Source organism: Nyctereutes procyonoides, unplaced genomic scaffold, assembly GCF_905146905.1.
Source record: "Nyctereutes procyonoides isolate TBG_1078 unplaced genomic scaffold, NYPRO_anot_genome, whole genome shotgun sequence".
Classification (NCBI taxonomy): domain Eukaryota; kingdom Metazoa; phylum Chordata; class Mammalia; order Carnivora; family Canidae; genus Nyctereutes; species Nyctereutes procyonoides.
In genome coordinates, this window is record NW_026575043.1 from 48,807,795 (window position 1) to 48,827,846 (window position 20,052).

At 47.3% G+C, this 20,052-nt stretch overlaps 1 protein-coding gene across 1 annotated transcript in view; it reads right to left on the minus strand.

The window, feature by feature from the left end:
- Nucleotides 1-20,052, minus strand: part of SRRM4 (serine/arginine repetitive matrix 4) — a 146,809-nt gene that overhangs the window by 23,543 nt on the left and 103,214 nt on the right. The window contains exons 2-7 of the mRNA XM_055323229.1: nucleotides 15,945-16,091; nucleotides 11,185-11,271; nucleotides 9,033-9,104; nucleotides 5,890-5,916; nucleotides 4,060-4,110; nucleotides 686-784 (exon numbers count right to left, since the gene is read on the minus strand). Of these exons, the coding sequence (XP_055179204.1) occupies nucleotides 686-784; nucleotides 4,060-4,110; nucleotides 5,890-5,916; nucleotides 9,033-9,104; nucleotides 11,185-11,271; nucleotides 15,945-16,091 (483 nt within the window). The remainder of the gene's footprint in view (nucleotides 1-685; nucleotides 785-4,059; nucleotides 4,111-5,889; nucleotides 5,917-9,032; nucleotides 9,105-11,184; nucleotides 11,272-15,944; nucleotides 16,092-20,052) is intronic.

Here is a 20,052-nt window from a genome sequence, read left to right on the forward strand (position 1 = left end):
TGCTTCTTCCTCCAGACTTTGATTTAACTGGGATGCTGTGGGACCAGGGCAGTGACGTTTTTAAATCTCCTTGGGTGACACGAATGCATAGCCCCAAATTAAGAAACTTAAGTCCAAATTAAGTGTGTGGGAAGCACGTACTAAAGGACAAAGCAGCCTCCGGCATCCAGAAGCTGGCCTGGGTGTGTCCGCTGGATGTCAGCGGTTTCAAACATCAGCATCTACACACCCCCATGCTTCGTTCTTCTCCCCTGTGGGAGAGCCCTACTTCCCCTTCTCAGGCTGGGACGGCCAGTGTGTCAGCACAGAGAGGGTCCAGGTTAGGAGTCACCTGACTCGGAAGGGCCTCAGAACAAGGTACTTTGTGCTGTGTGGCCTTTCCCAGGTTGCTCAGCTTCTCTGTGCATAGAGCAAGCCTGAGAGAGAAGGCCAAGTCCAGAGCCAGTCTCCCCAGCTCCATCCTAGCTCTGTCACTCAGTAGCTAAGCGAGTGACAGGTTCTTATCCTCTCTGTGCCTCAGTGTCCTCATCTTTAAAATGGGGAAGAGAAACAGTAACTACTTCATAGGGTAGTAGAGGGGGTCATTTTCTCTACAGGGCGGTGTTGACGGTGCCAGGCAGGGGCTGTCCCCTTGGGCAGTGGCTGGGTGGCGGGGGGGGGAGACTCCCTGGGGAGAAGCGGTTACCTGCTCTCACAGCTTGAGGAGCGGGACTCCGAGCTCTGGGACCTCGAGGGATAATGGTGATGACGGTGGCGGTGAGATTTTCGGGGCCGGCTTCGTGATCTTGGGGGTAGGGGGTGACAGGGAGTGAGTCAGAGGGAGGAATGAGGGGGAGAGGGAGAGGGGGAGGGGAGAAGGAGAGGGAGAAGTGGGGAGAGAGGAAGAGAGAGATTTTGATCTTGTGACACATGTCATCCTCTGTACCCAAGTCACTGTCCCTCCAAAGTTAGGCATTTCCTCCTGCCCCCGCCCCCCACTCCTGCATCACCACAGCTTTTTGCCTGGGCGTTTGGGGGTCTCCAACCAGCTGTGTTGAACACAAGTGAGTGGCAAGGATTCCTCTGGAGGAGCCAGCCTGGGTGACTCAGACTCCCAGCCTGCCCAGGCAGCCCTGAGGCAGCCCACATCTGGACAGGAGTGTCACCTCCACTCATCACCTCTCTCCCATTTAAGGTAGGAGTCTCAGTCTCGTCAGCTACCATCATGTGTGAATCAGTCAGGCAAGAGCTAAAGAAAGAAGTGGCTGTGCTTCCAGGATATTGGTGTGGTAGTGGATCTTCTAATTTTTCAAGTGAATGGAGAAATACAGATTTTTATATAAAATATCTATTTAAAATGGAAGCTCATTTTTAAAAAAGACACTGTTTTGGGGGCAAGGAAAAACACATTTGCAGAGTAAATTAGGCCTTTGGGCTGCCAATTTATAACCTCAGACCTGGAAAATTAAGTCCAGATTCTTCACGTGGAGTCAAAAGCCTACTTTCAGGGTTACAAACATCACTGACAACAAAAATTATAACAACGATTAACAACCACCACGACCACGAATAAGAATATTATTACAGGTTACATCAGTTCCTCCTAAATGATAATAAGGGCTCAGAAGTACTAGCAGCAGAGGCAGTGGTCACTGAGGATGTACAAGGAATATCAATAGTCTGGGCCAAGGCAGGAAGCCAGTGGGAGTTAGAGAGGGCTCTATCGGGAGGCAGCCTGGTTATCCCCAACAAAGGACTCAGATCTTGTTAATGTGACAATCAGACCATATTCCTTCCCTGTTTTAAATCTTTTTATTGCCCTCATGTCAAGTCCGCACTCTCATCTTGAGCCCCAAGGACCTTGAGGAGTCAGCCCCCGCAAAGCTCTCTAGCTTCCTTGGGTGACATCGCCTGCCCTGGCTGGGCAGCCTCGAGCTAGTCCCAACTCCTGTATTCTGGCTCACTTATGTCTCAGTTCATGATGTCCTCGCGATGGTGATGATGACAGGTAGCCCGCACCCCAACGCATACCGCCTGCCAGGCACCACAGTCTAAATGTTTTCCTTAAACGGACCCATCTCTTCCTCACAACAACCTATGAAGTAGGTTCTTTTTTTTTTCCCAGATGAAGAAACCACTTGCCTAACCTGCAGGCTGGAACAGTTAACTCCATCCTTAGCCTCAATCTAGATACTTCCTCCTGTGGGACGCCCCTGCTCACCATCAAGCCTTCTCCTCGCCGTGACCTGCCCCGTGTCTGGCTCCTGTGTTTTGCTGGGAACCCTGAGGCTGGAGACATTGGCTAATTTCTGTCCTTGGGCCTAGGCCAGGGCCTGCCATGGTTTAGATCCTTACTAAGGGATGCTGAATCCAAGGAGGCTGGGTCTCTCCAGTGGTCGCTTGTTTAGAAGCAGCCCTGGCCATGGGCCTGGGCAAGAAGAGCCATCTTTTATCTTAGTGGTGCCTTGTTTTCTTGCTTTTCCCTCTCCTGACTCTATTTTTATTTAAAAAAAAAACTTTTTTAAGATTCTATTTATTCATGAGAGACACACACACACAGAGAAGCAGAGACACAGGCACAGGGAGAAGCAGGCTCCACACAGGGAGCCGGACGTGGGACTTGATCCCAGTTCTCCAGAATCACACCCTGGGCCGAAGGCGGCGCTAGACTGCTGAGCCACTCGGGCTGCCCTGACTCTTTTTTAAAAATCTTGTGTAACCTAGCAATTTCTGGACTCATCCAGCTCTTGGTACCAGGGAGGGTGGCCACCTTGCTGCCCTCAAGCGGGCAGTCCCTGCCTCCGTGATGATCCCCTCGTTGCTCCTGCCAGCGCTCTTCGAGTCGGAGTGCATCCCCTGGCTCCGTTTATACTGCAGCCCCACTGGGCAAGTGATGCCGCGGCCTCTGAGAATAGGCACTCAGTCTTGTCTGCGCTTAGCATGAATGCAAACTCAATACATGTGACCGATGATTGCCTTTTGACTTGAATTGAACAAGCCTGAAGATCTGGAAGTTGTTTCCTCAGCTCTACTGCTTCCTTCTGGAGCATTCCCTAGGCCCCCTGTGGGGATGGCTCAAATGTCCTCCTTTGCACTGACCTTGCATGAAGTGACCCTTTGGGCAGCAAAGCAGGGTGCCCTCCCTCTGCATCCCTGCCTCCTCTCTTCCCTCCCCAACAGCCAACTGCCTTTCATCCTATTGCCTTTGATCCTCACTTTAGAAGCTCCTTGGCGGGAGATAAAATATTAGTTGATTGGAAAACACACACACTAAACATTTGCAGGGTATAAAGTAGGTGGGTTGTAACCACATTTACTTTTAATTTGTCTGGGAACTGAACTCTGCAGGCAGCACTAGATGATTTGAATTTCTACTACCAGCCATAAACCGTGAACCAGCTGGGGCCCCGAGACCAGGGGTAGGAGCCTCACTGCTATCTTCATGATGTAAGCCCAGCAGCCAAGGCTCAGACTGACACACACACTCACACCTGTGCTCACACATGATCACGCCCCCATCACCACTCATGCACACATGGCCCACCTGTGTGCACAGGGAGACGCCACCCCGCACCCTCCACGTGCATGGTGCACACAGGTAAATAAGCAATGCACACGCAGAGTGCAGAGAATTAGCACACGGGGAGGAGACAGTGCACCTACTGGCACATTGTCTGCCTTCACGCTTGCATATAGGCAGGAGCACCCAGAATGCATTTGTGTGAACACAAACGTTTGCAAGATGGAAAGATGTACAGAGATCTACAAACAGTGTGCACACTACACATAGGTGTCCTTCATAAAGATGTATACACGGTGGCCGCCGGGCACACAGATGTGCAACATTCACTTTCATGCACACACAACACATGTACGCACACATCATATACACGCCCTTGTGCATATACCCAAACCCACAAGGGCAGTGCATCCCAGGCTCTGTCCTTTCCCTGCTCCTGTGCCTCTCACCCTCCCCACCGCCTCCGTCTTCCTGTTTATTTGGCAACTCCAACACTCCAGCTGTTATGAGGCCAGGTTCCCCCCCTCTCCCGAAACTGGAGAGAGGTGGTCTCTACTTACTGTTTTTTGTGCCTCTTCTCATCTCTCCTTTTGCTTTTTGGGCTTGAGGAGCTAAAGGAGAAATGGCCAATTAATTGACAGATGCAAAATTCCAGCTACAGATAAAAAGAAACGAGCAGCTAAAATGCTTAACACACAGTGACCACCAGATCAGGCAGTTTGGGAACAGACGCGAATCATTTCCGAGACCAGAGCAGCCACTGCTGCTGACTTTGACCGGCAGGTTCAGCCACAGGCACAGACTTGCACACTGACCGAGAATGGGGTGCGTGGGGGGGCCATGACCAGCTGTGGTAGCTTAGTAAGAGCAATGGTGAATAAAGCGGATACCTGCCATTTTTGGAGGACTTAGTAGAGTGAACAGTCTGCTAAATCCTTTTTGTCAGCAGTCTTATTCTCCCTGCGACCCACGGGGAGAGGCATGTTTAACACGGACTTATTTTATAGACGTGGAAACAGCCTCAGCTAGGCGAAGAAGCTTGGCCAGGATCGCACAGGGGAGCTGGGATGTGGCCCCAGACCGTGGACCCCCAGAGCCCACGCTCAACAGACTGATGTTCAATTAATTTATAAGAGAGAAGGATGGAATGTTCAGGGAGATACTCTGAAGCTTCACAAAGCTTGGCAGAGTCACAAACGTTCTGGCCATGGATATTTAAGTATCTGTTTTTGTTTTTTAAGTCAGAGGGCTGGGGTATGCGTCCAATGGACCGTGATGAGTGGGAAGGTTCCCAGCATCCTCCAGGGGAGGCCCCAGGGGGTGAATGCTATTTGGTAGCTCAAGCCGGACTGGCTTTGGAGAGTCATCAAGAGGGCACGACTGGTCTAGGTCCTGGAGAAGGGGAAAAAACCTCATCCAACTCATCCAACTGAAATTGCACCTTGAGGTTAGAGCTGTGTGGTTTCTCTCCACGTTTGAGACTCAGCCTGGGCAGTGGAAGAGCCCAGGGTCTCGCTGAAAGATCCAGGTTCATGCCCCAGCTCTGCTGCCTACTTGCTGTGTGACATCAGGCAAGTTACCTGTCCTCTGGAAGACCCGGTTTCCTTGACCATGGAGTGGGGCCATTGCTCAGGCTGCTGGGCTGAGGGGATGGATGACATTGGTAACCACTCTCTACCTGTTAACTGGATAAACAAAAGGACTTTGCACTCTGCCAACTGCTCTAGATGTGGATGTTACTTCAGACACCACGGTAGGGTGTCCTGGTCCTCTGTCGGACAGATCTGGGTTTGAATTTTGCCTGTGCCCCCTGACTGTGTGTGGACATGCCTGTCCCATCTCCTGCCTGAATCTCAGTTCCTTCATCTGTAAAATGGGAATAATAAACATATCCACTGTACTGGGTTATGATGGAGACCAGTAGAGATTAAACCCGCACACACAGGGCAGGGGCTTGGTGCAGGATCCAGTTTATAGCGACTACCCTGTCAGTGACAGCTCTCTTCGTGCTGACTTCGTGTCTCCAGTACAGTGGGACTTGGCCTCTGTCACTTGGCTACAATCTGGGGAGGCTCTGGCAGGCTGGTGGAGCTGATGTTTCCCTATATACCCCAATCCAGGATTTCAGCTAGTGATTTCAACAAATGGACCAGTGCAGTGAGATGTTCCAGGAAGGGGCATCGGTGGGGGCTGGTCAAGGAGAGACCATCTGCCTGGATGGAAACCAGCCCCAGGCTTTCATTTTGGAGGAAACTGAGGCCCAGGAAGATGAAGGGGACGTGCCCAAGAGCACAGAGACGGAGACAGAGAACTGACCCCAGAAGCTGCCTTGTTACGAAAGCAGGAAAGAGAGCAAGCAGTGAGAGGCAAAAAGGCGAAAAGATTCTTACCTGTGCCTTCTCTTCTTGGAGAATGACCTGATGAAAGGAACCAAAAGGAAGAGAGGCAGGGAGGGAGGCAAAGAGAGCGAGGAGAAAGGAAGACAGGGATTGAGGGAGGGAGGGAGGAGGAGGGAGGGAGGGGGAGGGAGGAAGGAGAAAAGACAATAAATAGAGGTGAGCTGAGGCTGGTCTTCCTGGGACAAACGTCTCAGTGTATTTGTGATCATGCTGCAGGGGGTCAGGACACTGGCAAATCCTCCTCCTCTCACAGATTTCATAAGACCATTTTGAATTTCCAGTCAAAACATCCAGTGCTTCAAATCTCACCCTAAAGTGTCCATGTCTATCTCAGATGGGGGTGGGTGAGGGGACGTACAAGCATCCTCTGCTTCCTTCTCGATCCCCATCTTACCTTCACCTTTCTCTCCCTAGTGGTGGATTCTTCATCACCATCCTCCTCCTCATCAAGGACAACCAGCTCCTGTATGTGGAGCTCTTAATGGGTGCCAGTCTTTGTGTTAAGCATCTCTCACACACAGTCCCACTCAATCTTCACCCAAACCCTGCAAAGTTCTACTAATACCATTTTACAGACACTGAAGCTCAGAGAAGTAGGTTAAGCTGCCAAGGTCACAAAGCTTCACCCTGCTCATTCTTCAGAGTTCCACTCAGATATCACCTTCTTGTAGCATTTTCTGATGCCATCAGGCTGGTCAGTGCCAACCCTCCACTCCTGCAAGCTTGGGTAAGCTTCTGAGCTTAGCCTTATAATACAGACCTCTGCACATTATAATTATGCATCTCCCCGATTAGAATGTGAGCAACTCCAGGCCAAAGGCTGGATCTTGGTCACTGACTGTTCCCAGGACCTAGATTCCTCATTCATGAAACATACTGGGTATTCGGGGATCCCTGGGTGGCGCAGCGGTTTGGCGCCTGCCTTTGGCCCAGGGCACGATCCTGGAGACCCAGGATCAAGTCCCACGTCGGGCTCCTGGTGCATGGAGCCTGCTTCTCCCTCTGCCTATGTCTCTGCCTCTCTCTCTCTCTCTCTCTCTGTGTAACTATCATAAATAAATAAAAATTAAAAAAAAAGGAAATAGTTAAAAAAAAAAGAAACATACTGGGTATTCAATAAAAGTATGTGAAAAATGGGATTTTTTTTTTTTTTTTTTTTTAGCCCTGAAGCCATGCTGATTGAGAGGAGAAACAGAAAAATCTCCAAGCATTCCCCTGCTAAGCTCCTATTTCCAAAAAAGTCAACCATCATTAATCCAACATCTCAAGAGCTTGGAGAAGCTGGGCCAGAAGTAGGCTGGTGCTCGGTAGGTGCTTTGGAAAGGATCACCAACAGTATCTCCCCCTCCTAATCTCTCAGTGATGGGCCTCCTTCCCTCCCCACCTCCCCTCCTGGGCTGGCTGTGGCTGGCAGAGAAAGCCTGCCTTCTGGCATGGTTTCTTTTTCATGAGTAGAAACCAATGAGTGAGAAGCCACTTGATTTCCAAGATCTGGATATGGAAAGGTCTCCCAAATTGGGACCGAATGGTCAGCATAGGAAGGTGACAGGATGGCAGTCTCAGTCAGGGGCAGGGCATTGCCTCCACAGGAGACCTCATGTTGGGAAGGTTTTCTAACACCAAATTAACAGCCTTTCACTTATTGGCTTGCCCACGTCTTGTGTTAAGTAAGACTCAGCATCAGTGGAGATGTCTGGGCAGGCAGTGGACACAGCTAGTGAAAAACCAAACTGGGCTGAGACCACTCTGGCAATGAGGGGTGAGACATGACCACACTCTTGGCTTGGGAAAAGCCACTTTGAGGCAACTTTGAACAAGGAATGAGAGGGGGGAGGAGAACCAAATGAACTCTAACCTTTTATTCTACTGTGCTTGTCTAATGGCACAAGTAACCCACTACTGATGTGGATAAGCAAAAAAGAGGATACACATCACTCTTTCCCACTCATCCACAGCCAAACACAGCAAATAACTTATACAGGGAGTTTCACACTCCCTGCCCCCAGGGGGTCAAGCGGGCTTCGTAAATGAGGGGGGCTCCGTGGGGCCTGTAGCAAAGCAGAGCACCTACGCTCTGTCTAAATGCACAGCAACCCCTGAGCCTAGTCAATGGCTTCCTGTGGGAAAATTGGTCCAATGAATACGGAGCTGCTGATTTTACAGAGGAACTGGAAAACTTGGGTTTTTTCATTGCACAATCTCCTGATTATAAAATGTTGAGTTGGCCCATGAACCACAGATTTGAGTCCTCTGGTGTACATTCTTTCAGTTATTCCCCCCTCCCCCCTGTGCGTGTGTGTGTGTGTGTCTGCGTGTGCACGCATGGAGTGGGCACCTTTTGGAATGTGTGTCCAGCTCACAAAGTCCCTTAACTACCATCCGTAAGGGTGGACAATCCCAGAAGCCATGTTTTACACAATCCCGCCCTCTAGGATGGGTGGGACCAACCAGAGAGGCCTTTCCTTGGGAATTTGGAATGAGAAACACGACAGAGGGCTTCAGTGTCTTCTTGTGGCAGGGCTGGCCACACGGGGGGGGGGGGGGGGGGGGATGGGGGCAGGGTGCAGCCCTGTCTCCCCAGGTAGAATAGGAACTGTGTATCTTGCTTGGGGTGCCACGCTTTCCACTCCTTGGTTCTAGATCCTCACGAGGCCTGGCTGGTCCCCAAGACATTCCTGTCTCCTTAATATCAAACAAACCCCCTTTTGCTCAGAGTTAGTGTTAGTGGGCCCTGGGTCCTGGCAACTAGAGTTCCAAGTTGTTTGTATGTATGTATGTATGTATGTATGTATGTATGTATTTATAAATTTAATTTAAATTCAATTTGCCAACATACTGTATAACACCCAGGGCTCATCTCATCGTGCTCCATCCTCAGTGCCCATCACCTGGCTACCCCATCCTCCGCCCCTCTCCCTTTCTGCAACCCTTTGTTTCCCAGAGTCAGGAGTCTCTCATGGTTTGTCTTCTGTGAGTCCCAAGTTATACAAGAAAAAGGAAATAATAACACACAGATGAGTATTTTATGTAAGTGAAATGAGAAGCTTCCCAGTGAACTTTTGGGGCCACCTACTCTCATCCCAACCCTCAGCACCCCCGGGGCATCCCTGGTTGCCAAGGCGAAAGGACGATACCTGTGTCGCTTATGCTTTTTGGAGCCTTTCTTCTTCTTTTTCTTGACAGGCGATGGACTATATGATGGGGACCTGCCAGGGAAAGAGACATCTTCAGAGGGAGCTCCTTAAGAACTGGGATTGGCTTCAGAGACCCTTCTCCAGCCCCCACACATGGTCTCACACACACGGATAATACCAATACTGATATTATCAGTACTTGCATTTACTTATTTGATATAATCAGATTCGCATTTGCTTTCAACATCACCGTGTATTTTATATGCATTCCCTCACTCCGTCTTTCCTAACTGTGTCTTAGGCAGGTACGACTGTTACCTTCCTTTCACAGACAAGGAAAGTGAGGTTCAGAGAGGTAAAGCAACTTGCCCAAAGACACACTGCTAGGAAGTGGATAAGCCGGGATTCAAATGGAAGCCTCGCTGATGGCAGGGGCCTTGTTCTCAATCCTTTTATCATCCCCTGGTTAGGCCAAGTATTTTGTGTCTCTCGTTCTCCCTCCAGCTATACCCCTCCTCTCAGATACTTTAGTCTCTCCTCTTTCCTTACCCTGGCTCCCTGGTAAGATTGAGCCCCCAGAGGAGACCTCATCAGGCTGTAGTTAGCATGGATGGTGCTATCAGAGGTTCCCAAAGAAACAGAGCCACCCAGGACCATGATTATGACTATGACTATGACTAAAGACTGAGGTTCAAGGGACCCGAGTTCCAATCTTGACTATACCCCTAACTCATGAAGTTACCTTGGGCATGTCACCGCTTATCTCTGGGTCTCTTATGTCCCTGTGACAAAATACTAAGATTGATACAGAGAAGGAGGTCAACAGGGGCCTCTCAGAGAGCAGGCTGGGTGCAAGACAATAGGGAGCGGTGGGGACCGTGGTGAACCAGAGACCATTGGCCTCTCAGATCAGCCGAAGCTCTCATGTGGAAATGCAGCCCCGAGCTTCTGGAACACCTGCCTTTTAAACAGAAGTCACCAGCAAAACACATCTTCATGTGAAATCCCCTGGTTTTTGAATGTTGGCCACCAATTTTAGACAAAAGAACACCTTGTGGTCAAACAGAAAAAATCCACAGGCGAAACTAGGGCTGGGAACCCACCTGACTCTTAGGGAACCACAGCACCTGTCCTCAAACAAGTGCCCAGTGGACATTTATTGAATGAACAATTGAATTAGTGAAGCCTGACTTCCTTCTTCCAAATGTTTTGCCCACCCCTAAAATCAGGGACCTCAAGCCCCTTGCCCCAATTCCTACTCTCACCCTACAACATAGGGTCTGCATTCACATTCCCTTCTGGGTCTTCTTTGGGGCTGTCCTCTTAGAACCAGGCTAAAGGGGTGTGGAGGCGGCAAGAAGCTGGAAAAGCAGTTGTTGGGGCCCGAGTCCGCCAGACGCTGCTCTCTGCTGCCCCCTGCAGGTTTGTCCAAACACTGCCTCCGAGCTTCCCCGTGATCTTCAACCCACCCCTCGGGGTCTGCAACACTGGACGTGATTTTAGTCTAGTGAGCGGCAGGCAGCCTAGAAGAAAATCTGGAAATACCTTTAAATTAAAAAAAAAATGAAAAGAAATTGTACATAGGGAAAAATCCACGGGGTACAGAAGAGTCAATCGCCGGAAAAAAAAGAAAGTCTGTTATCCTTGGCATTCACCTGCGAGGTAGGAGTAGTGGAATCAACTGACCCCTCTCTGTGCCTTTTTTCCCCCTCATCTCTGAAATGGGGACAATAATGTTTGTCTGTTAAATCGTGGTCAAAGGTAAAAGACATCATGGAGATCTCAGTGTTTACAATGTAGCCCTGCCCACACAGTAAATTTTCAAACAAACAAACAAAAAATCAGTATTCGTGGTCATGATTATGCTGATCCACTGGTCACTTAAGATGTACCAGACACTTGTGACAGCGCCTTCCACATCCATTTTTCTCCGTCTGATTCTCAACGAACGCTGGCGATAAAATAGTATCACTATTTTATACAAGTGGAAACAGGCACAGAGAGGTGAAGTGTTTTGCTTAAGGTCACACAGCCTAAGAGGCAGAGAGAGGACTCAAACCCGGGGGAGTCACTGTTTGACTCTGAAGCCCACTTGACCTTATTTTGTCCTTTGCTCCATCTTCAAGCTTTCATCTCCCCTCAGGACACTCACCTCCTTCTCTTCTTCCGGGTAGATTTCTTCTTTTTCTTCTTCCCCCTGGAGGAAGGTGGTGGCGTCAAGTCTTTGTCTCGGGAGGCACTGCGGGGAACACAGAGTTGGGTATTAGATGACCCAAGATGTCCCCACACCCCCAACCTGGGCTGTTGCAGTCAGGAAGGAGGACTCCATTCTTTGGAGGATGAAGGACCCATTGCGAATGCCTAATCACCCCCTCATGGCTGATTCAGTCCTATGTCAGATTAAGTGCTCCAAATAAGGAGTTAATGCCAACCTAATGAGACAGACGCTCTATCGTTACCCATACACCAATTGATTATTTAAAACAGAGTTATAGAGGTTAACTGCTCCTTAATAGATTTATTATTGAATTTGCAAATAGCTCACCTTGGTAAATAAATCACTTTTTAAATAATTAATTGGCAGTTCAGCCCCCCTCTTTCCCCAATACTTCATGTCCATAGTTCCTGCTGGAAATTTAATAGGAGGAGGAAGTTATGTTAAGTAGCAGCTGATTATTAAAAGTATATTTGCCGAGGTCTAATGTAATGAGATACATATCTTATATCGCTTCACAGAACCTCAAAAACCTCTGCTCTTCAGGAATAATTATTTCCCATTCAATTAAATTCAAATGCTCGGGCTGCAGTTAAATGAAGTCAACTTATCTCCTTCTATAATTGGGGCAGGCTCCAGGGATTTTTTAAAACACTATCCCATGGCAAAAGGAGATGGGTTTGGGATGAAAAACTGCTTGGGAATTGAAACATGCCCACCCAGTTGAACTTGACTGAGAAAATGTAATATTAATAAGAATACTATTGTCATTATCAGTGATAACACCACCACAGCTAATTTGCTTATGATGTGCCAAGCATTTTCCATTCTTTTATACTCACAAAAACACTTTGAGGGTGGTATGATTTTTAGGGTCTAATTTTACAGGTGAAGAACATAACAAGTACGGAATCATGAATTGGCTTGTGCATGGGTGCATAGTCAGGAAGCAACTGAGCCGAGATTTGAGTCAAGGCCTCTGTGATTCCCATCCTTTTTATTTTTATTTATTTATTTATTTATTTATTTATTTATTTATTTATTATTATTATTTTTGTGATTTCCATCCTGAGAGCTTTCCCACATAACCAACTACCTTCTTAAAGTTGTTTATGTAGACATTCTTCTGGAAATCACCTGGTTTTTTAGAGACCATCATGAAATGCTGCCATATTGAATTCCATTCTAAGAATCTGGATCATTATGGTTAGTGGAAAAAATGCCCAAGTGACTAGACTATATGTGAAGGTCTTTGCATTGCCAATGGGTAGAAGTCATATAGCTATATGTAGAACATTTTTAAGAGAGTCACTTTAAGCAATTTAAAATAAAATACCACAGGGATTAAGTACCTAGCTACTCAACTACACTTATATGTTATAAAGCACAAAGCATGATACACATATCCAGGAAGTAAACAGGCTGCTTGTGTAAATGTGGTAGAGCATTTCCAGATTTTTCCGGCAACAAGTTCTTGACACAGAGTAAAAGCTTAATAAATATTTGTTGGGTGACCAAATGAGAGATGAATGGATGAAATAATTTAGCCTCTTGTTAAATTATCTTGTTTTATATAAACACTTCCCAGGGTAACTGTTGCCAGGAATTTGAGAGGAAAACAAAACACTCAGGGGGGGAAAAAAACCCTTAAAACTGTGCCTTATAAAATAGAGACAGATCTCATTGTTTCAGACAATTGTTCTTACTTCTTTCAAGAACCCCAGGGTTCCAGGGAAGCAGATTTGGAAACCACTGTCTTCCACTCACATGTGAGTGATGGGGTAAGATGGAGAAAGACCTTGGATTTGGATAGATTTGAGGTCTGTGAGAAGGGGAAAATCAATCAACCCCTTCAACAAATCCCAAATGCCTTTATCTAGGTAGGTCTCCAGTGCCTCTACCTTTTTTCTTCCTCCTGTCCCTGTGTGCCTTGGTGTGCCCTCCCAGCAGGGCTGGAGGGGCCAGAATAGTGTTTATATCAGTACACCACAGTTATATAAGCAGCAGTGAAATATGCAGAAGTTAAATCTGTGCAGACATAGAGTGGTTCAGTACATGGTGGTCAAACATACAGAGTATGCAACAATAAAGAATGCTGGCTTTAGAAGCTGACACACCTGCACTTACATTCCTGCTCCATTACCTCTTAGCTCAGCGACCTCTCTGAGTATCACTTTCATCATCTGTGACATGGTAATAAAACAGGAGACCTGTGTCCTAAGTTTGTCACAAGAAATGAGGACCTCACTCAGGTAACGTGCCCTGGTCTGGCACAGAGCAAGTTCATGTAAGCGCCCTTTCTATTATTATAATTATGCATAATATCACAACTACTATATATTTATTTATTATATGCCAAGTGACTTTTTATTATCACTTTTAACATTGTCACCATTATTGTGTTTTTTATCACGTTGGAGAGTGGGTCTCAGATAAGAGAAGGGAGCAAGGCAATTCCACAACCAAAGGGACACTCCACGATCAAACTGACAACATGGCATCATTTTTCAGATTTTCATGCCCAGAACTTGCTCTTCTGGCTCCGTGAGGCCCTAGCCAGCATTTAAAGCACCTTTTGGGGCACCTGGGTGGCTCAGTTGGTTAAGTGTCAACTCTTGATTTTGGTTCAGGTTGTGATCTCGGCGTCTTGAGATTGAGCCCTGCATCTGGCTCTGTGCTGGGCATAGATCCTGTTTAAGATTTTCTCTCTCCTTATGTCTGCCCCTGCCCTGCATGTGTGCACTCTCTCTCTCTCTCTCTCAAAAAAAAAAAAAAAAAAAGCACCTCCCATATTCTAGGCTCACTGTCAGGATCCGTACTTATGTGATCTAATTTAATCCTTATGAGAATTAGAGCTCAATATTCCCATTTTATAGTTGTGAAAACTGAGGCTCAGGAAACCAACTTGCTCAATGTTGCCCAGTTGGTACGTGATGTGTCTCTATGTTTTCAAAGTACGAAATGGGTAATGTTTTCAAAGTACGAATTCTCCCCTCTCTCTCCATCTCCCTCAGCCTTACATGAAAACCACTTTGTTTTGTTTCCTGGAGACCATTCTCCAGATCTGATAATGACCTTCACTTCTCTAAGCTGACAGGACTTCACTGTTTCTCCCCTGTTGAAATCAGAGCCTAAATAAAGCCTGCAGCCAAGATGGTAGCCTGGGTGGAGGATCAGACTTCATCTGTGAGAACCACTCTGGCTTCCCAAACCACTTCTTCAGAATTCAGGTTCTTAACTAGACAACCTTGTTCATTGGCCCCAGAAGTCTATGAATTCTCTGAAATGGTACGTGGAATTGGGGGAGTATTTCTGGAGTATATACACTTTCTCTGGGGGCAGCACTCCTAGCTTCCAAGTAATTCTCAAATGGGTGCCTAATATGGTTTAGAACCTCTGCCTTAGGAAACCAAGAACTCCAGGATACAAGGAGAGAATCTGGACCAGATTAGGGGTCTTCAGGCTAATCTTGACCCTGCCACCTATGTTTTTCAGTTTCCCTATCTGTAAAATGGCTTGACACCCTCTGATTCAACAGGAAGAGGCAGGGATTGTATCTGGGGGCACTCTGCTGGCAAGCACATTATGTTCATTTTCCTCCTGTCCCTGATGGGGTAGATACAAGCCCAGGGCAGCACGAGAGGGGCAAGTTAGTTTGAGGACTAGGAATAAAACTTCCAACCAGCTGGTGAAGCCAGATTATAAAGACAGTGCTGCCAACAAAATTGATTCTCTAGAGGCCAAAGACAGACTAGGCTTTATGTATGCACGGTGCAAAATTTAAAAATAGAAGTCAGGGGATAGATTGGCTTTTTCATTAGCATCGATGTATAATGTGGTAGATGTTAGTCTAGGATTTAAGATCAGAGAGACCGTAGTTCAAAATTCACTCTGCCACTTACTGGTTGCTATATTTTGGGCAAGTCACGTTACCTCTCCGAGCCTCAGTAATATGTTGTGTCTTCAGATGGCAGCACAGTGCCTGTCACTATTGGCTGCTACAGCCATCTTGGCCAAATAACTGAATTTAAGGAATGAATGCAAAGATCTGGATCTTAGGAGACAGATGTGGCCTGAAATCATGACTTGGGAATCAGTGGCTCATAGAGTCATTAAAATGGACAGGAACTAGCTCTCTCATTTGAGACAGGGGCCACAAATTGTGGCCCCCAGGCTGAATCTAGCCTTTTTTTCATAAATAAAGTTTTCTTGAAATACATCTATGCCCCTTTGTTTACATATGGTCTGTGGCTGTTTCGGTGCTATGATGGCAGGACTGAGTAGTTGTGGCAGAGACCATCTGGTCCTCAAACTTAAATTATTTGCTATCAGGTACTCTACAGAAAAAAATCTGCTTTTTCTTTTTTTTATTTGAAAAGATTTTATTTATTCATGAGAGACACACAGAGAGAGGCAGAGACATAGGCAGAGGGAGAAGCAGGATCCCTGCTGGGAGCCCAATGCGGGACTCGATCCCAGGACCCTGGGTTCACCACCTGAGCCAAAGGCAGACGCTCAACCACTAAGCCACCCAGGTGCCCCAGTTAGCTCATTTTTTATTGGATTTAAGCGTCTGAAAGAGGAACTTGGAAAGGAGAAGTGGGTATGAAGAGTGACCAGAAAGACAAACTTCATTTCTTTATCCTTAACTTGAACTTCCTCACTGGACCAAAGAGAGGGTGGGGGTGGCATCTCACCTGCGTGCTCTGGCAGGACTGAGCTCCCGGCAGGCCTTGTCTCTCTCCCAGCTGTTGGTGCCCAAGGCCTCGGTGGCCAGATGCTGGCTCAGCTTCTCCGAGGGTCCATCCTGAGCTGGAACCAGAGGGCTGCTTTGGGGTTCTGTCCTACAGGGGAACAAATAAGGAGATGGAAATGTTAGGATATGATAGATTTTTTTTTCTTTAAGGGAGAGAGGGAGTGTGTGTGTGTGCATGTGAGTGGGGGTGGGGAGGGGCAGAAACAGAGGGAGAAAGAGAATTTTAACTCAGAATTTTAATGACCCTGAGATTATGGCTTGAGCCGAAATCAGGAGTAAGAACCTTAACCAACTGAGCCACGCAGGCGCCCTAGAATATGACAAATTCTTAATGTTCATCAATCATTCACGCGCATCCTAATATTTCCCAACTTCCTTTGCACTTAGGTTGGGGCCGTAAGAGATTATATCTGGCCACTGGTCTCTGGGTGAGAGTGACATGAGTCACGTCTGGCTTGAGGCAGTAAGGTTTGTGTGCTTTCTCCAGCTCTCTCTCCCTTTTTTGCAGTGACCTCGGAGGCCACATACCCCGAAAAGTGAAGCTTACTTGCTGGAGGAGAGACCTAAGCCACATCAGACTATGTATGTTAGAAAAAAGCCTTTGTCAGGTTAAGCTGAGATTTAGGGGCTTATTTGTTACTGTTGCATTGCCTGGCCTATCCTGACAGAACCACAGGGAGAGGCTGGAAACCAGTGTTTCACTTCCTTGTTCAAAGCAGAAGAGGAGGCCAAAGCATGATAGGATTAGTTTCAACTCCCTTCACCAGTTCTGTCCCATTTCCCTGCCTTATCTCTGTATGGAATGGATATCCCTGGATTCAATACTATTTTCACCATTTAGTAGATAGAGGACTCAGTTTCTCTGTTTTACAGTTTCCTCAATGGTAAGACAGGGAATAACATTAGTCCTTATGTTGTTGAATTGTCATGAAGACAAAATGAGATAACACAAAGCAAACAAAAAGGCCTTTCCATTTCCCTTTACCTCACTGTGAACCAAACCTCCACACTCTGGTGTCCTTAGCAGGTATAAGCCACCTACTTGGGATGCATGTATTTTGCATAAAGGCCTGAAGTGCCCTCCTCTGCCTCTGAGAAGAGTCCCAGGCAACTCTAGGAAATTACCTGAGTCCCACCTCCTTCTTTGAGTCCTCAAAAGAGGAAGGAGGTGCCGTGGGTACTCTGTCTTTGAAAACACTGTCACTCATACCTCTGGGCCCCCAACCAAGAAGAGTCAGGAGTTTGAGAGGCGCAGGTGGATTTGGCACCATCCAGTAAACTCGCCTCCCTCCTCACTCTGCAGAGTCCAGATCAAGCACTGATCAAAGGCATTAGGATTTCTCTTCCACCAAGCACCTGCAGCCAGTGCCTCAAGACTGGTTTTATGACTCAGGATGAATGCATCTGATAAGCCCCCTGCTCCTTAGGGCTGCCTAGAGAGCAGGCCAAACCCAGTCAATATTGAAGGAAGGGCAGCAAAACACATCCATCTCTGTCAGCTGCTGATCGGTGCATCTTTAGAAGCAGAGGTGAGAGATGCTGCAAGCCCAGGAGGGATGGGGATTCTTGTCCAGACCTCCTCACCGCCAACTCTAGGCTTCCTGAACTTCGATCTTCCATACACCTCTCGGCCCTGCTTCTCTTACTGTGAGGGTTCCATTTCCATGCCTCCAGTCTATTCATGCGGAATGCTGCCCTGGATCTTCAAACCACTCAGAGCTTGCAATGTCTGCCTGGTCCCCAGCAAAGCTTGCCTCTTCCCATGGTTGACCTGGCCTGGGCTAACCTGTGTCCAGGCCAGTTCTAAGTGTGGGGCTGTAGAGAATAAGGGGGAATGTCCTCTGTGATAAAGGAGTTTACATTCGAGATGGAGGTATAAGGACATACACAAGTAATAATATGACTTACTGGATGGTAATAAATTATGGAGAGAATAAGCCAGTGTAATGGGAAGGGGTGACTGTTCTTTCGTAGAGAGTGTCAGGGAAGACCACTCTGAAGAAGTAATGGGATGGAGGTTTAAAGGATTAAGGACTAACCTTACAGTTTGTGGTGGTTTTAAAATGTGTTCACAGATTCTTTGACAGCCCTGCCATCAAAAGATGAAACCTAATTTCTCTCCCCTTCAGTACTGGCTGGGCTTAGTGATTCACTTTTAATGACTAGAAGGCAGTAGAAGTGATAGCGTGTGACTTCCAAGACTAGGTCACAAAGGCAGCCTCTGCCTCTCTCTGTTTGGATTGATCACTCGAGGGAAGCTGTCACCATGATGTGAGGACACTCAGGCAGCCCCGTGGAGAAGCTCTTGTGAAGAACAGCTGAGGCTTCCTGCCAACAGTCAGCACCAACATGGGCATGTCACCTCGGAAGTGGATCCTCCAGTCCCAGTGAAGCGTGAGATGACACTACCACCCTGGATGACATCTGACCACTGTCTCAATGTGAGATGGTCAGCCAGAGTCGCCTGGCCAAATTCCTGACTCACAGAGACTGTGAGACATTATTTGTTGTTGTCCTAAGCCACAAGGATTTGGGGGGTAAATTTGTTGTCAGGTAATGTAGAAGTTTGCATAGGTCAACCTGCAGGAAGTGGGAAATGTGCTCTAGGCTGAAGAAATGGCAGGTTCAGAGACCCTTGGCATATATATATATAATATATACAAGAAAAGGCAAGCAGGGCTAAAGTGGATAGAGGGGAGACCACGGACCAGGGTTCAGGTCTTGTAGGTCTTGTAGGTCTGTGGCTGAGATGGGAAGCCTTTGGAACAGAGGAGTGACATGGTCCAGCTTACATTTGGAAGCATCACTCCAGTCGCTTGAACAGAGGACAGAAGGGAGGCGTGACAGAGACAGGGACACTAGTGTAACTGTCCAGGCTCTGATCAGTGGGTCAGGGATGAAGATGACAAGATGTGGTCAGGTTCTGATATTCGAAAGTAGAACTCGTTTCATTTGCTGCTGGTTAAATGTGGGATGGGAGAGAATAGGGCATGGGAAGGGTCAAGGATGACTCCCTGGTTTTGAGCCTGAGCCACCAGCAGGGAGGAATCTCCACTGAAGAGGTGGAGACAGTGATGTCGGGAGCAGAGTTCTGGGGCGGCCTAAGCCCTGTTCCAGGATGTGACAGTCCCGTTGCTACTATGACTCCTAATACACGCTGTTGACATCTGATTGTCTTCTCTCATGCTAGACTATGAGCTCCCTGGGGGTAGGACCACGTCTTACTGTCCCAGAGCCCGCTGTGTGGTAAACACTCAACATTTGTTTAATGAATAAATGAAAGAGCACATGCTTTGGCTAAAGAGAACATGCATCTGTTTCAACAAGTTAGAAAGGGCTTTTGTGATGCTTTGAGCTAATCCGTTCATGTTAGAGTTGATGGAGATAAATCAGCCAATGTCTTGGTCAACTCAGACAGCTCAGTCAATGCATTTTCTCTTCTACCCCGTATTTCTCTTAGAAAAGTGACCAGTGAACTTATCAATGTATGTGTATTGCCCAGAAGAGTGTTGAACTAGACATACACAAGAACAGAATTTTGGACTCTGGGGCATGATAGGAAACCATCACACAAATCTGTATCAAAGACAAGCCCTCATTAGGAAAAAGAAAAAAAGAAAAAGAAAAACAAACTGATGTGAGCAATTTGGCAGTGAATGAATACATGATGAGTAAGTGCTGGCATTGTGTGGAAGGTCTCAGTGACTTCCGCTAATGGAGGGAGTGGAGGCATGGGTTATCTGCAGGGCAGGGACAGATGGGGGATGCTCTTGCCGGGCGCTGGGGAACAGGGCTTGGGGTGAGGACAGCGCCTCATCCATCATTGCCAGCATCAGGGATGAGCAAATCCTGATGATGGTTTGATGAGGAAAAGGTACAATGTGGTTGCTGCATTTATAAGCTGACACACCCTGACGTGTTCTCATTTTCTGTAGCTCTGGCTACACCATCCTGGCTATACAGACCACATCCCAGATTTTGTAATAAAACAAACAAAAAAACCTGAACAAAACCAGAATTAATTCTTACCAGGCAGATAGGGAGTTGTG